At 42.0% G+C, this 18,046-nt stretch overlaps 1 protein-coding gene across 1 annotated transcript; it reads left to right on the forward strand.

The window, feature by feature from the left end:
- The first annotated feature begins 356 nt into the window (after positions 1-356).
- LOC128696339 (serine/threonine-protein phosphatase 2A catalytic subunit beta isoform) lies at positions 357-12,030 on the forward strand. The gene is made up of 5 exons (XM_053787556.2): positions 357-1,161; positions 5,962-6,171; positions 7,477-7,864; positions 10,244-10,406; positions 11,638-12,030. Exons 1-5 carry the CDS (start codon positions 1,033-1,035, stop codon positions 11,708-11,710), a joined length of 963 nt encoding a protein of 320 aa, XP_053643531.1. The 5' UTR covers positions 357-1,032; the 3' UTR covers positions 11,711-12,030.
- Positions 12,031-18,046: the final 6,016 nt, after the last annotated feature.

The raw sequence follows: 18,046 nt of genomic DNA on the forward strand, positions 1-18,046 counted from the left end.
CCGAGAATCTCCCTCTTCCCCAGTTCCCTCCCCAACCCCTTCCCACTCACCGTGTTGTCCTCCCCGGCACATATAACAGTGCCTCCCCTGCCGTCAGCTCATTCTCCCAGGATACATCGCCGAGTGAGCAAGTGCCATTCTCAAGTGAATTTTTATTAAGAAAAAGTGTTCCGCGGAAGTGTTTTATGGAGTAGCGTTCGTCCGTATTAAATAAGTAAAGTGTCCTCGATCATTCAGTGGTGTTGTTTGCCCTAGAGGTGTATAGAGCGAGTTATCACAGAGGAAAGCAGATAAAAGATTCCAGATAGCGAGTGGTTACGTGATGTTTTATGCTTACACCCTCGATAAGGATATCAGAGAGCGGCAGGTGGGTGGAAGCTGCAAAGGTGAAGTTACACAGGTGTTGTTCAGCTCGACGTCTGGTTCTACCCAGGTACAATAACAGCAGCAGCAGTGGCGAAAACCTCGAGGACGAGCGGATGTTCTCCTAAAAGAGGTTTAGTGACTCAGAGAGTGTATAGTTACACCTACTGAATATTGTTGACAGGAAGGATCTAACCTACGGAAGCAGAGAGGTTATTCCACTACTGTAATCACAAGAAAACAATTGTGAAGCCACAGCTTATTTTATTTAAAAGCCGGAAATACAGTTTGGAAGAATTAATATATATGCATAAAGTGCCTAGAGATTGGTCAGAATTGTCCCCACAAGTGAAGTTATCAATAGTCATCCGTGTGCCATAACAGTTGAAACCTGACTCAAGAACAGCTGGAAAAAATTAATTACACATATATTAAATATCACCAAGGATATCTGGGTCGGAAGAACGCGCTTAAAAAAATATCGTTTATTGCTTTAAATTGTCTTCAAGAAATATTCTAGTGGTATTTAGAGGCATTTATCTTAGTCCAGATCTATATATATATTCTAGTAATTTGTATTAAGTGGCGAGGAGACTTTTAAGAATAACTATCTTCTGAAGATCTCCCCCGAGGAGTTGAACCTCACATCGATCAGCAGTGAGAGTGAGCATGGCAGCAGTGCAGCAGTACCCAGGAATGTGTTGCCCCTGCCCCAGCAGTGATGTCGACGTATGGATCTCACAGCTGAAGAAGAAACAGGCCCTGGAATACCAACAGCTAGAAAACTTGTGTTCCAAGGTATGTTGTAACACAGCTCGGTGTTGTGTCCCTCATGCGCGCGGAGGTTGATTAACTTGTGTGTTTTTTTTTTGTGGTACAGAGCTCGTCATTCTACCTTAGTTCTCTTTAAACTCTCTTATTATTTATTCCTTTATGACTGTCATACTATTTATCTTTCTTGGATTAACCTGGGTAAAGTCGTCATTTATCACTACTGAATGCTTATTATTGGTTAGTGTTACCTGGAGGTTACCTGGAGGTTATTCCGGGGATCAACGCCCCCGCGGCCCGGTCCATGACCAGGCCTCCCGATGGATCAGGGCCTGATCAACCAGGCTGTTACTGCTGGCCGCACGCAGTCCGACGTACGAGCCACAGCCCGGCTGATCCGGCACTGACTTTAGGTATCTGTCCAGCTCTCTCTTGAAGGCAGCCAGGGGTTTATTGGCAATTCCCCTAATGCTTGATGGGAGGCTGTTGAACAGTTTTGGGCCCCGGACACTTATGGTGTTTTCCCTTAGTGTACCAATGGCGCCCCTACTTTTTATTGGGGGCATTTTGCATCGCCTGCCCAGTCTTTTACTTTCGTAGGGAGTGATTTCTGTGTGCAGATTTGGGACCATTCCTTCCAAGATTTTCCAAGTGTAGATTATGATATATCTCTCCCTCCTGCGTTCCAACGAGTACAAGTCAAGTGCTTCCAAGCGTTCCCAGTAGTTAAGGTGCTTGACAGAACTTATACGTGCAGTAAATGATCTCTGTACACTCTCTAGATCTGCGATTTCACCTGCTTTGTATGGAGATGTTAATGTACAGCAGTATTCCAGCCTAGAGAGAACAAGTGATTTGAAAAGGATCATCATGGGCTTGGCATCTCTCGTTTTGAAAGTTCTCATTATCCATCCTATCATTTTCTTTGCACGTGCAATCGTGGCACTGTTGTGATCCTTGAAAGTGAGATCCTCAGACATTACTACTCCCAGGTCCCTTACATTATTTTAGTGTGGCAAGTCACTTTGACTTTTTGGGTTATCCTAGGTATTTAACACTATGTATGATAATTGTACTTATGTGTACCTGTGCCTACAAAACTTACATCACTGTATGCCTAAGGTTGGTTAGTTTGGTTTAAATCCTATCGATAACACGAGGGTTAGGTTACATGTTACTTATACACAACCAGTCAAGGATAATTTAATGTCGAAAACAGGTATTAAAGTTATGTATACACGAATCCTAGTCTCAGACCGGGCTGCTGGGGCGTTGATACCCGAAACCCTCTCCAGGTATATTCCAGGTATACACCTCGGTGTACATACCCTGACGTGTGGCTCTAATAATCACATACTTTTTTAAATGCAAATAGAAATTTAAAACGGCAGGTAATGAAAATATATGTAGTATTAAGGTAACCTCACATACTAGTGTTCACCTTAAACCAGTTCTGTATCCAGAATTCCGTTTCCTAATTATTAAACTTTTTTTTTTCCACAATTTATGGATGGAGTAGAGATGGCCTCCACTGTATCCTCTCGAGTGAGTGTGTGTACTCACCTATTTGTGGTTGTAGAGGTCGATTCACAGCTCCTGGTTCCGCTTCTTCGCTGGTCGGTACTAGGTCCACTCCCTCCCTGCTCCATTAGCTTTATCGTATCTCTTCTTGAAGTTATGTAAGGATCCTGCCTCCACTATATCACTCTCTATATTGTTCCACTATATCACTCTCTATATTGTTCCACTTTCTGACAATTCTCTGACTGAGTTTTCAACATCCAGTTGTGACCCCTTGTTGCTATATTCCATCTCTGAAACATTCTGTCCCTATCCACCTTGTATGTGTGTGTGTGTGTGCTTCTTGCATCTCCCAACAGTTAGTTTGTTAGGTTTAAGGTTATTGGCTACTAATGGGTCATTTAGATTTCACCAATACACTAACACCAAGATTGCTTCTGTTATGGCATTCATGTGGGGGAGCGCTAAATCTGTAGGGGTTATTCGGAGCCTGGGGAAATGGGAGGCAATCAAAGTTCGGGTTAAGGAAAGGTAGGATAGGTCCAGTTCCTTGGATCAAGAACCCCTATCCGGCATCAAGGCACTTCTTCTGAAGGGCTAACAATGCTTTCGTCCCTAAAATAGCGAATAAAGCAAAATTTAAGGTTATCTAAACAGGGATAGTTATACACTTGTCAGTGTATACTAGTAACCAAAGAAGGAGGAATTATTTGTCAGAAAACAGTGTTTCCTGACGAATAACTCACTGTGAGAAAATACTGTCAGGCAACACTGTTGTCAGGAAAGACTGTCAGGCAACACTGTCGTCAGGAAACACTGAGGTGACGCTGTCGTCAGGAAACACTGTGAAGTGACGCTGTCTCGTAAGGACACACCTTCAGAAACTCTCAAGAAAGTCTTAACATAGCTCTTAATAAGAATATTAAGATTTTCCTAAATTTTCCTCTTAGAAGAGAGAGAGAGCAATACTGAGTTAAAAATTATTTAATATTCGTGTTTCTACACAATATAATAGCAGTTCTTTTATTTACACACACACACACACACACACACACACACACACACACACACACACACACACACACACACACACACACATGGGGCACAGAAACAGGGGGTCACAATTAGAAGTTGAAGACTTAGATGAGTCAAAGGGATGTTAGGAAGTATTTCTTCAGTCATAGAGTTGTCAGGAAGTGGAATAGTCTGGCAAGTGACGTAGTGGAGGCAGGAACCATACATAGTCTTAAGACGAGGTATGATAAAGCTCCTGGATCAGGGAGAGAGAGGACCCAGTAGCTGTCAGTGAAGAGGTGGGGCCAGGAGCTGAGTCTCGACCCCTGCAACCACAAATAGGTGAGTAAATAGATGAGTACACACACTGCAAATAAAATTTAAAAAAATTCCTAATTGGTGAAGAATTCCCTGACTCCTGCTGGGCTCAGGATGTATGTTCACTGAGAGGTTTACGTCTCAGTGTACGTATGCTCAGAGCTACAAGCTTCAATTCGGTCATGTTACAAGCTTCAGTTCGGCCATGTTACAAGCTTCAGTTCGGTCATGTTACAAGCTTCAGTTCGGTCTCCCGTCTTGCAACACTTGTCCTCGATAAATATGGATTTTCTATCACTTTCGTTTCATTTTCTCTTTTTTTTTTAAGGTGGTTTACCAGTTTGCCTGAGTCTACGTCTCCCCGTCGTGCAGGCTTATAACTGGCTTATATTTTCCTGGGCATTTGTAGTCCTCCCTCCCCCCCGCTCACTGTGTATACAGTGTGTACTGATAACCTTATCGGTGTATATACATAGACATCCCTCTTGTGTATATACACAGAGAAATACGCCTGTTTATAATTGACATTTTCTTAGTAATTTTTATTTTACGTCTGTGTATAATATACACAGAGAAGAGTATCCGTGTATATACACTGTATATACACGGATACTCTTCTCGGTGTATATACACAGGTAACCCTCCTGAGTATATACACAAATACACTTGCTTATAATTGACGTATATTTTCCCGGGAATTTATACGTATTTTCCTTCGTGATTTACCTAATTTTGTTTTCCTAAACAATTTACCAATTTCCTAAGGAAATATTTTTAGTTACAAGATTTTTTAATCATATAGTAATAATTTTATGGTTAAAATATTTCTGAAATTTGCATACCAGGATTCGTATTTTTTTAAATTTGTATTATATACATTATTATTATAGTCATACAGCGGAGATACGCCTATGTGGTTACCCACTGGTTTATGAAAGGGGTGTATACATCGAGAAATGTATACCACCCCATGTATACATTGAGAAATGTATACCATTGAGTGTATAGACTGAGATATGACTGAAATATACACATTGAAACCTCTGCGTGTATACACACTGATATATACACCGCTCTGGGTAACTTATGTAAACCACTGTATGTGTATACATAGATATAAACCACTGTATGTATATACATAGACTGGTTTAAGTAAATGTATACAAAGCCTATAAGGCATACCAATCTTTTTATTTATATGACAAGGTTATATACACCGAGAGGTATATACCTTGTGCATATACACAAAATTTTACTATACTCCCGGTTTTAAGAGTTAAAATAAACATGATATTGTGGTATCTGTTGAATTTGATAAACAAGTAGATTATAATTTATATTTCTTGGTAAAAGGACACAAGTGTAACTAATATGACTTTCATTGTTGCAACGTTTCGCTCTCCAGGAGCAGTTACGGCCTTTTACCCAACATACTGTCGGTAATTCTACCAACAGTAATACAGGTATATTCCTGTGTATATATACCGAGAGGGGGTATCTGTGTGTATACACCGAAAAGGAAGTATATCACTATTAACACAGGGATATTTATGTAGAGTGAAAATTTAACTTCAGTGTCCCGTGTTTGGGTTTCAGTCATCATTATCAGCCTTCATGACCCTCGTGCAGTCGACAGTAATGTAGATAAATGGTTCAGAGAATCGGCTGGTTGATGAATTAGACACTCGTGCAACACTAAGGTAGCTGTATGGTTGGCGATATGCCAAGTGTCTTAATTCATCAACCAGTTGACAGGATTTAAATCTGATAAGCCTGAAATTCAGTCGCGTTACTTCACTTCAAGGATCGTTTCCTGCTTGTTCAGGTGAACTCTTCCTCATCTTCCGCCTTTCGCCGCCTTGGACTGAAGAAGTCACTGGTTGGCGAAACGTTTCCAGGATAAAGATAACCAAAATGTTGCACAAGTGTCTCATCAACTTGTCAGTTTTCTAAACTATTTATTCATATCATCAGGTGAAGGAGGTGCTGACGGAGGAGAGCAACGTGGTGGAGGTCTCCTCCCCAGTAACAGTCTGTGGCGACCTCCATGGCCAGTTCTACGACCTGATGGAACTCTTTACCATCGTGGGAGAACCTCCAGAGACTAACTACCTCTTCATGGGCGACTACGTGGACAGGGGTTACTACTCTGTACAGGTGGTGTCCCTGCTGCTGGCTATGAAGGTAAGATCGAAATGATGTTTATATCCATAAAAATAGCTTGACTGGTTACAAAATGATATGGCAAGACGCTGCAGAAGATAGGTCTATTAACTCATGCTGGGCAGGTTCAGTTCACACCCACCCTCACCCATTAATATACCCGTGCAACCTATATTAATATCTACGCGAAGTTCTTGTCTCATTGGCGCAATTTGCACCACTCATCTACAACTCTATTGCCAAACCTTTTCCCAAATGGACTACAAGCTTATTGGAAAGCCGCTGCTTATGCAGAACCTTCAGGGCATCCCAATTTCACATCTAAATGGGTTTATCATTGTGGTTTACAGGGTTTATCGGGGGTGATGACACCCGCAGCCCGGCTACAAAAACGCTTGGTGTGTTCAGTTTGTTTAATTCGCTTGTTTATAGTTTTTGTTTGGTTTTCTCTGTGGCTACTATCACGAGGATGTAATGTTTCTTAAAATATAAACGAGTTGCACACCTCTTGGTACATAACAGTGGTTAACGGAGGGCGAGGATACCTGGCTCAGGTGTCGCGGCCAGGGATACCTATCTTCTTACTATTAGTGTGTATCCCACTTTCACAATTCGGGTTAAATAGCCTTTATCATTGTTTCATCTCCATCGGGCTCTAGTGCCAATCAGATTTGTGAGATGGTCACTGACAGGCTGAATGGCACTGTCCAGTACTGTCTGAATGATGGTGTGTTTACTACTGCTACTATTACTTCTAGTAATAATAACTGATAATACAGATTTAGCATTCTTTGTGGGCTTAATAAAAACGAAGAAAAGACAGGCGCAGGAAAAGCTTTTATTTTAGGCATATAATTCGCATCTCTGCTTTTCCTTCAACAATAACGTAATTATTATTAAAAGTCACGTTTGATCAAGACACTTTTCTAATGCATGTGTTAATCAGTGCACACGTGTCTTTCCTACAAGTTCATGATAAATGAGACACGTGTGGTGTGAAACATCTGGATATCTTTACTATGTAAACGTTTCGCCAACCAGTGGATTTATTAATACATGTTGAAAATTGTATAAAATTCCGACAAGTTGACGACACATGTGCAACAGTTGGGTATCTTTATTGTTCAAACGTCTCAGTAATAAAGATAAACAACTTTTGCACATGTGTCTTAATCATCAATTTATTAATACATACTGTAAATCTAAATTGTTATCTTGTCGGCATTTTACACCACTGATATTCTACCTACAACTTGCCGGTATCACTACACCAGGTCCACTAATAACGTTAACCGTTGCTAAAAGCTTGACCTTCCCTGGTTACAGCTGCGCTACCCCCAGCGAGTGACTCTTCTTCGAGGTAACCACGAGTGTCGCCTCACCACGCAGGTCTACGGTTTCTACGACGAGTGCTACGCCACCTATCAGAGCTGCGATGCCTGGAAATGCTTCATGTCAGTCTTTGACTGCTTGCCTCTCACCGCCCTCATAGACGACGTGATCCTGTGCATGCACGGCGGCCTCTCGCCTTCCCTCGAGTCCATTGACCAGATCCGTGTCTTGGACAGATTCCAGGAGCTGCCACATGAGGGTCCCATGAGCGATCTGCTGTGGTCTGATCCTGACGACTCCGGCTGGAGGGTAGGCTGGAGGGACAACGCTAGAGGAGCAGGCTTTATGTGGGGCTCAGACGTCTCCCATGACTTTACGTATAGTGAGTATTATACTATTTTGATGACTATCACTTAAAGGGGATGCTGGTGAAGTGTTCTTAATTAAAAAAAGAAATAGTGATCCCTTTCCCTTATTACTATCTTCATAAGGGGAGGGGGGATTGTTGAAGCGCTAAATCCGTAGGGATTATACAGAGCCTGGAGAAACGGAAAGTAATCAGATATGATCCAAAGAAATAGGGAATAGATTCAATTCCTTGGATCAAGAGAGTTTTTCTCTTGTATCAAACCTCATATCCTATTCCCTAGGCCATGTATGATCCCCATGGGTTCAACGCTTTCCCCAGAATATAACATCATAATACTCAACTTGAAATACATCCGCAGTGTGCAGCTTCCCAAACCTTCACAGCTTTGTACAAGGTTAGAACAATTATGTTTTTGCAACAGGTCCATCACGCACGATGGTTCCCTGTCATCAATGAGTATTGCAGTCTGACTTTACACATGGTGACTATTACAGCATAGTAATTCTCTAAGGAAGAATATAAGTCACAATACCGTGGCTGAAATGACACTTCGGTCCTTCCTGGACAACTGTCAAGTCACCATAAATTTTGCTCTTAAGTGAGGGATAGCTGTGATATCTGTCTGTATCTCGTATCCGTAGAAAGGCAAATTGATCATTCTGGAGGTGTCAGGTATATCGTACGGAAATGAAGCGAAATTAATTACGGCACCTATGTTTACAAGTTTCTTGTACATTATAAAATTGCATTTAAACCTTATGTAAACCTTGTTTTATATTTTCATTTCAACAGTTTAAGTTCATATGGAAATGCTAAACCCGAAGCGGATCCTGGGGAATAGGAAGTTGATTTCAAGGAAGGGGAAGATATCTTTGTTTCCACTGATCAAGATACCTTTTTCAGTATGAAGGCAGAAGGGCAGAATTGCAGAAAACCATGTGTGGTACGGTCTTAACGACCCGGTTGGTGTGGTCACTACGACCATGACCGTAGTGTACCTACAATAACCTGGTTTAAGTGGTCACTAAAACACTGTCAGTAGTGTATGTACGAGGACCAGGTCTGTGTGGTCACTACGACACTGTGAGTAGTGTATGTACGACGGCCAGGTTTGTGTGGTCACTACGATACTGTCAGTAGTGTACCTACAACGACCTAGTTGAGTGGTATATCTGTATGTCCAAAACCGTAAAATGCCTCAAGGATTCACTGTCTTCCCATCTCTGTTAACCCAAACTGTCTTACCTGACTGCTAATCAGTAACCCAGACTGCTTGACTCGACCGCTGGTCAGAAGAATCAAGTACGAGCACTAGATATTCATAGACAGTAGCTTTTGTTATTGTCACATCTGTCTATTTAAAAAAAAAATCTGCATTGCAAACTGTTGTCCTGAAAGGACACTTTCCAACGGTGGTGTTATGTTCTGTCAGCCCGTTGATAAGGCACCTTGATGTTTCTGGGTAAAGGCTCTTGATTTGACGCATAGATGGCTGCCCTCCCCTTTCATTCATGATAATGAACTTCCTGTTTCCCAGGCGTTGTGTGATCGTTACGTGTTGAGAGTTTATGTAATATAGCAACAAAAACAACATCAGTAACAAACAAACAAGCTGTCAAGAACAAAATTTCTGTGAGCACCGCAGTAGAGGCTTCGCTGCTCTGAAGCATCCTAAAGGGGAGCGACTGTGTGGTTAGATGGCCGTAACGCCAACAAATAAGTGAACGAACACAAGCACGCGGACTGAGCGTTTATTTTTTGGGGAAACGTTTACCTATGCTTTAGAGCGAATGTTTCGATCTACTTTAGAGCGAAACGTTGTCCGAATAAATGTTTGTCCGGGACACTTGTGTCTGTCCGCAAGAGGGGACAATGCCGAGCCTGTGGCAGTAGTATTTGGGTCAAGCTACCGCCCACTCAATATTCTCTCACGCTAACACGCAACCCCACAACGTCTCATCACAGTTAACCCACATACTGCAAACGAAGCTATTACTATTATTACGTTCATGGGGGAGCAATAAACCCATAGATGGGGGTCATACAGAGCCTGGGAAATGGAAGGCATTCTGGCCCGAATCTGGGAATTAGAGCATAAATCCAATTTCTCATATTAAAAGCCCGTCATCAGCATCAAGGACCGTCCCTTGAGGGAAGCTAAAACTACTCTGCTGGTAGTACTGGAGCGTGTTTTCCTGCCCTAAGGGAGTTCATATATGTAACCATTGAGTTTGCTGAGCTTTGCGCTAAATTGCCGGGTCACCACCTGGACAAGACACGGGCTGGAGCAATACCGGCGAGCAATATCGAATATGTTGCTCTTCACTTATACCTCACCAATTACACAGGTGTCTGAGAATCTTGTTTAACACTGAACTCTCATTTCCACAGGTAATAATTTAGCATTCGTGTCCCGGGCTCACCAAGTGCAAGACGCAGGATACAACTGGTACCATGATGGTAAGGTCATTACCATCTTCTCTGCGCCTAACTACTGCTACAGAGTGGGCAACCTGGCAGGCTACATGACCGTAGAGGATGGTACTCATACCTGGTGAGTAAACACAGAGGAGTATGTCTCTTTATGTCTCTTAATGTAGGTACAAAGCATGTGATACCTACCACTGGTACGCCAGTTCTTGCTTGAGCCTCTTAGGAGCCATGAAAAGAGGCATTTTTTGGAACGTATTTAATTAAAAAAAATTTTTTGATTAAGAAATTGCAACGGCATATCAGGATAAATATTTTTTTTTTTACTTTTTGTACACGGGTTAAGAGTTAAATATATATATATATATATATATATATATATATATATATATATATATATATATATATATATATATATATATATATATATATATATACGTATAAGTGGAGTAAGTACACTAAAGAGTTAAGATCATTAGAGAGCTGCATGACCACAAAATGGGCTGTCTCTTAGCTTGGTAAACAAACACTTGCTTGTTAAGCTACACTCGCTCACATGAGCGTTGCTTCTGTGTACTTTGTTAGGTGTGAACTGCACGAGGGGTCGTTAAGGCCACAACTAGCCTGTACACTACTACACAAAAAAAATACTCCCATGGGGAGGAACTAAACCCCGAGGGCTCATACAGAGGCTGATGAATGAGAGACACTGAGTCCCCACAACATCTGGGTACCACCCTCAGAGGAACGCATCGTACTCTCCCAATTCATCAGTGGGTTACATGTTGACCTCACCGCAGGGAGAAAAAATATCTCATCACAGTAACTATAATAGGTCATAAGAGTTTAACGGGATCGCCTTGTTGGCATGCCGTTGCTGGGATAGAACAACCACGTGGGCTCTTCCTATTATGATCCACACGGGTTTATGTTAATATAATAATTTCTTTGGATTGTATATCTCTGCCTTATTTTCTCAATCCTGAAATACAAGTGTTCATTACCACTGAGAGTTTTATATTAAAAATGGGGATACTTGCTTATTTGATTTAGTTTGAAACTAACGTTTTCAGATACATAAATTAAGTTCCTCTGCAGTCACTGTTATAATGAGCAGGAACGTAGTGAGGTACTACACTACACGTTTCGCTCTTTGTAGAGCTCTACACAGCGAAACGTTACCCAAATATTAGCTTATTCTGCAACGTATGTCCGCACAGTCGGCAATACAACATCTCGCTCTACCTATATGATTTCATTTTAAATAATAATGAATCAAACTGTGTGAAACACTGATATTACTAAAACAAGTATAAACGCCAGACGTCACTAATTATTATTGTGTTTACTTTCAGCTACACCTTCGAAGCTGCGCCAAGAGACGCTTCAGACACACACTCAAAGAATCTAACTCCTTATTTTTGCTAGTACTTGTTTAACTCCTCGACAGTGTCCATATCAAGAGAGTATAGAAGTATTAATTCATAGTTTTTATGCACAAATGAGAGGGATCGCGGGTCGATTCTGCAATTTGTGTCGTCGACCGTAACTTATCAGAAATTTCTCGTCCCCCCGCCCGTAAAACGGGTAACTGAAATTTGTAATAATTGCGCATAAATAATTTAGATCGGAAGCGGTGATTATGAGCTTTTGAAGGTAGTGTATGAGAGAGAGAGAGAGAGAGAGAGAGAGAGAGAGAGAGAGAGAGAGAGAGAGAGAGAGAGAGAGAGAGAGAGAGAGAGAGAGAATATTATACTCACCCAGATGTGAAGGAGGTCGCCTCTTAACTATTATCGATTGGCTATCCTCGTTTTCAGTCTCCAGGGTCCGGTCACACCTAGTCTTGAAACTGTGTATGGTGCTTGCCTCCACCTCTTTCGTCTAGTGCGTTCCACTTACTGCCTTGAAACTGAAAATATTTTCTTTGCGTTCCTGTTGATTTGTTCACACTTTTAGCTGTCACCTGCCTCCCTGATCTCCCTACCTCCCTGGTCCCCCTGATCTCCCTGGTCTCCATGGTCTATCTGCCTCCCTGGTCTCCCTGGTCTATCTGCCTCCCTGGTCTCCCTGGTCTATCTGCCTCCCTGGTCTCCCTGGTCTATCTGCCTCCCTGGTCTCCCTGCCTGGGGGGCTCATTGCTTTCCTGCTTCCCTGACTCTCTCCTAGCGCTTCAGCCCCTCGCTAGCCAATGTAATTCTGAGTATTTTGTATGTCATGATTAAGTCCCCTCTGGTCTTCCTTTTTTCTAGTGTTAGGTTAAGTTCCTTAAGTCTGTCACCATTATTTCCTGAGAGAGAGAGAGAGAGAGAGAGAGAGAGAGAGAGAGAGAGAGAGAGAGAGAGAGAGAGAGAGAGAGAGAGAGAGAGAGAGAGGTGAGAGTGTGAGAGCGAGTGAAAGTGAATGAAGGTATGAGAGAAAACTTACAGAAGATAAATTATAAATCAGGCAGAGTCTGAGGATGGAAAGATATGGAATAAAGTACCGACACGATGGATAAAGACGCAGAGACAGTATAATGCGATCAATAAATGAAGGCTCGCATTGTACCGCATTTGTATCTTTATCCAGAGTCTCGGTATTGAGTTTCTCAGCTAACATCTTGAGTGGTACCCCGAGATGTCCTCTCCCAGCCACTCTGCTAGAGACGAAGTCTGCCAGCACAGACCCACACCTTGAAATCCCCCTACCAAAACTTTTCTAATTCAGAGCGTCATATACTTAATGCCAATGATGCTACGTTACAATCTTATGATATGTGACTCTTGAGTCATGCATCTAGGTAAAGAAAAATATGAACTTTTACTAGTCTCTCCAGGCTGGTGTTTGTGTGTGTGTGTGTGTGTGTGTGTGTGTGTGTGTGTGTGTGTGTGTGTGTGTGTGTGTGGTGTAATTTGTTATACTTTTTCAATATAAGACTCAACAGAATGCGTTAACTTTAAGACGTACTGTGATATTAACAAGTGCCAGTTATACGAGTATGTGAAACTTAATGATACAAACAATTAAACACTTTTTAATCATGATTGTTGCGCCTTATTGTGAAATTACGTACAGATAATCCTATTATTTTATATCTGTTTTACTCGTACATGTATCCAAGCCTTTTTTCTCTGTATATCTCCTCCGGCTGTGTATGTATAGGTATGTATACCTCATCTGCTTCTCATTTGTTTGTATCAAGTCAAACTACTGTGATATTTGTACCCAATGGAGGTCACAACTCTTAGGAAACAGTTGTATTAATCTCCTTGTACGTTCCCACAGCGGTACCTTGGATTCAGCGTTCCAATAAATACTTTTTATCAGATCTGCAATTTTTTTTTACCTTAACCCGTTTTTGGATACCAGTTATCACCTGCTGTTAAGGCGACTTTTAAGTAGTTTTATCACAATTTTTCTTAGATAGATCAGTCCCAGGACCCATTATGTGCCTCTGTAATCTTTTGACTATGGCCAGCAGGCTAGCTATACACAAATAACCCGAACATAGCGGAAACGCAAAGGTTCTACAAGGGAATACACAGGTGAAACTTTACCTTCACTGATGTGTTGCATACTACTTGGTACGGGTGTTTTGATGCTGGTGCAGAGTTCTTAATGCAAGTAATTACAGCCACCATCCACTTTCCTTTGGATCGAACCTGACTAACTTCCTTTACTCAGGCGCTGTATGACACTACAACCGTGCCGTCAGTGCTGGAGCTGTGAGCACCTCGCTAAATATTGAGGTACGCAGGATACCCAACCTGTCTCTTCCCTGCTCACGAAGGTGAACCTCGTGAATTGTCGACTCCTCGTTGCCTGAATCGGGCTTGGGGTCCTGTTATGCATGACACCCCCAGCCCGAGATCCGCCTCTCGAAGCAGAGAAAGTGCATGCAGCACTGCTAGGACATCGACTATCTTCGATGAACTGATCTGGCCAGGATTTCAGACATTATGACTGCGCTGCACTTATGGCTATCACTGCTTAACAACACTGTCATTGTATCACTGTCATAGCTCCTCAAGAAACTGTTATCAGTTATAACTATATTATGGCTGATGTTTCTGCGGATTCTGTCATTAGTTATCACAGTAACACTTGCAACTTCAAATGCTTCACAACTTACCAGTGTTGTAATTCCGAGGGTAACATTGCTGAACAAGTGGTAGGGTAACACTGCTACAGCATCGTTCAACACCTCACTAATTACCAATATAGCAATCCCATGTGACACATCACTAATTGTCACGATGCCTCACAAAATGTCACTATTTTCACACGATACATCACTAACACTCCCATAAAGGTTAAATTTGCTGTATGATAGTAATTGGTGCTGGGTGCTTGCAGCGGCCGTGGCCTCCCCACCCACCTACTGGTGCACTAGCAAGACAACGAATGACTACCACAGCCAAGATCTCTTCTTTATTACCGACGGGTGGTGCAGGTAACAGGAATCGTGGCACGAAGTATCTTGTCTGCTGATCGTACTTAGCTGCCTGGGCGTCGACTGATAACTGACTAACCCTTACCTTTAAAGGTCCTCCGTGTATATAAGAAACAAATATCATTTTTTTGGGGGGGTGGGGGGTGAGTTTGAAAGTAAATATATTGTACTAAACCCAGAATGTACACTGTTGCTGAATGCATATTATCGACTGGGAAACATTTATGTTTTGCTTCCACCATTTGAAATCACGACGGCATCTTACATTTAACGGTCTTGACACTGGGAAGTCAAAACTTACTCTTTTCCCTCGCATCCAGATACACTCAATGGTAATTTATTTCATTTCCTCATATATAAATGACACAATAATTTGGAATTCCATAGTATGCACAAACAATGTGTCATTGGTTATAAAGTCTGTATAAGTTGTGTCATGTACTTGTAGAAATAAAGATTATTATTATTATTATTATTATTATTATTATTATTATTATTATTACACGACAAAAAATTGTTACCACCACTTCACATTAAGTTTGGTCTCATCAATGAACTGGTCATGGCAATAGACAAGGATTATCCAGCATTGGTACATCTGTTAGGAAAGCTTCTCTAAACCGAAGCCCAGACTAAGGAAGGTGTATTTGTAAGTCAACAAATGCGCCAGCTCAGAATGACAATGATTTTCAGTTGGGAATAAATGACGTGGAGTTAGATTAACATTGACTCAAGAACGTCAGCGATGGTTTTCGTGGCAGACGCAGATATAATAATAATAATAATAATAATAATAATAATAATAATAATAATAATAATAATAATAATAATATCTTTATTTACTACATGTACATGTACAAGATATACAGTCCTAGCTGACATCACTGACATACTATATAGAAAGCCGCTTGTTATGCAGAACATTTAGGGCAAATTAGGTCAGTTTTGTCCCAGGATGCGACCCACACCAGTCGACTAACTCCCAGGTACCCATTTTACTGATGGGTGAACATACAACCGGACCCTCACAGTGTGAAGCGAGAGCTTCTGCCACCAGGTCGTGGGACACTTCTAAGGCAACCACTGTGTTGCAAATTGTCACTCACACTCCATTTTCCCAACTTACATTTGTCTAAAATGTAAGTTGGGAAAATGGAGTGTGAGTGACATTTTGCAACCCAGTGGTTGCCTTAGAAGTGTCCCACGACCTGGTGGCAGAAGCTCTCGCTTCACACTTTGCCTGACAACCATTATGGTGAGAATGACGAGCACGGATTTCATCGACAAACGGTGGCAATGAAGACATGTGAGAAAGGTATACAGTCCCACAATGCTTGTTGATTTCTGTTAAAAATAAAAACTAAAGTTTACCTGGAGTTTACCTGGAGAGAGTTCCGGTAAACTCCAGGTAAACTTTATTTTTTATTTTTAACAGAAATCAACAAGCACTATGGGACTGTTTATCTTTCTCACATGTCTTCATTGCCCCAGTTTCTATACAGTTGGTATAGAAAAGTTAAAAATGACATACTTTACAAGAGGCTACTAGTTATGAAGGGCATTCTGGGTAGACATCCCCAAGGAAATGCCATGTAGGTTGTAACAACACTAAGGCCTGTAGACGACAGATTATAACCAGTAGAGTCATATAGAGCCTGGGATTATGGGAGGCAGTCAGATACGATCCGTGAAGAGGGAAATTAGATCCAATTCCTGGGATCAAGATCATTTCACTAGATTCAATGAACTCTCCTTAAGAGGCTCCTACAGACAGCAGATAAGGTTCTGTTCGGTTTTTAACCCGGAGAGTTAGCCACCCAGGACAATCCTGTAAAGTGTGCCATCCTGGGCTGCGTTATTTCCATTGGTGTCCTTTAATCTTGTCCCCCAGGATGCAACCCACAATAAGCGACCTACTTACTGCTAGGTGAACAGGGACAGGTGTAAGGAAAGAAGCCCAATGTTTCCACCCGTGCCGGGGACTGAACTACGAACACTCAGTATGTGTTTAGTTAGATAAGTTGATTGCAGCGTCAGTAGGAACGTTGGTAAAGAGGGCTGTGACATCGAAGGAAGCCATGCTTTTGTTTTTGACATTCAGGTTGGAAATTCGGGAGAGAAGGTCACCTGAGTGCTTGAGGTGGGCTTGACTGATGGTACCCTTTACTGATGGTGCCCTTTACCTATTCTAGACTTCATCAATCTAGTGGAACTTTGTGTTAATTTCAACTTCTTCAAGTATCAGGACAACTGTTACAAACAGTGCTTTGGGATGGCAATGGGCAGCCCGCTCAGTGCTGTGCTTGCCAACCTCTTCATGGAAAACCTGGAGACAGAAAAATTCAGCACCCTCATTCCCAACGCCGTTACCTGGCTAAGATACGTTGATGATGTATTGGTTTTCTATCCGAGACGTCTCAATATCCAGGCCCTTCTCAACAAGATCAATGCAGTTGAACCATCAATAAAGTTTACACTTGAACTCGAAAATGATGGCAAACTTCCTTTCCTCGACGTTCTACTGTGCAGATCTCCCTACAGTGACAAACTTCTCTTCAAAGTGTATAGAAAACCTACCAACAAGGACGATCTTATACACTTTTATTCACACCAAGACACTCGCACTAAGAGAGGAGTCCTCATTGGCTTCTTCTTGAGAGCTCTTCGCATCTCCAGCCCTTGCTTTCTAGAAGAAGAATGCACTTACATAACACAAGCCTTTACACGTCTTCAGTTCCCATCCTTCTTCATCCGAGATTGCAGACTTAAGGCACAAGCTATTCTCAACAAACCGCCCATGGAACAGCCCCCTAAGCAGTTCATAGTACTCCCATGTGGTGATGTTGCCACGAATACTCGCCGGGCACTTGCTATGAGTAACATCAACGTTTCCACCATAAACACATCATCTATCAAAGACCTCACTACGAAACGCAGCCCCACACCTCTAACTTCTACAGCAGGCGTCTACACTATCCCCTGTGGGTTCTGTCCCAAGAAATATGTAGGCGAGACAGGCAGAGATGTTGCAGTCCGCTTGAATGAGCATCGAAATGCCTCTAACAGAGACGATGTAAGGTACGCCTGTGTCCTCCACAGAGACTCCACGGGACATTTGATGAACTGGAATGAGGCACAACTCGTTCTCACCGAACCAGACCTCAGACGCCGACGGTGCCTAGAAGCCTCACTAATCGCCGTCACCGACACTATAGAACGCAACACTGGAAACTACAAAATTTCAAAAATATTGGCATACATGATACTTAAGCACCACCAACCCAACAACACAGGAGTCACACGATTTCATCGTCTACCCGTCCTCATCATAG

Source organism: Cherax quadricarinatus, chromosome 39, assembly GCF_038502225.1.
Source record: "Cherax quadricarinatus isolate ZL_2023a chromosome 39, ASM3850222v1, whole genome shotgun sequence".
NCBI classification, from domain to species: Eukaryota; Metazoa; Arthropoda; class Malacostraca; order Decapoda; family Parastacidae; genus Cherax; species Cherax quadricarinatus.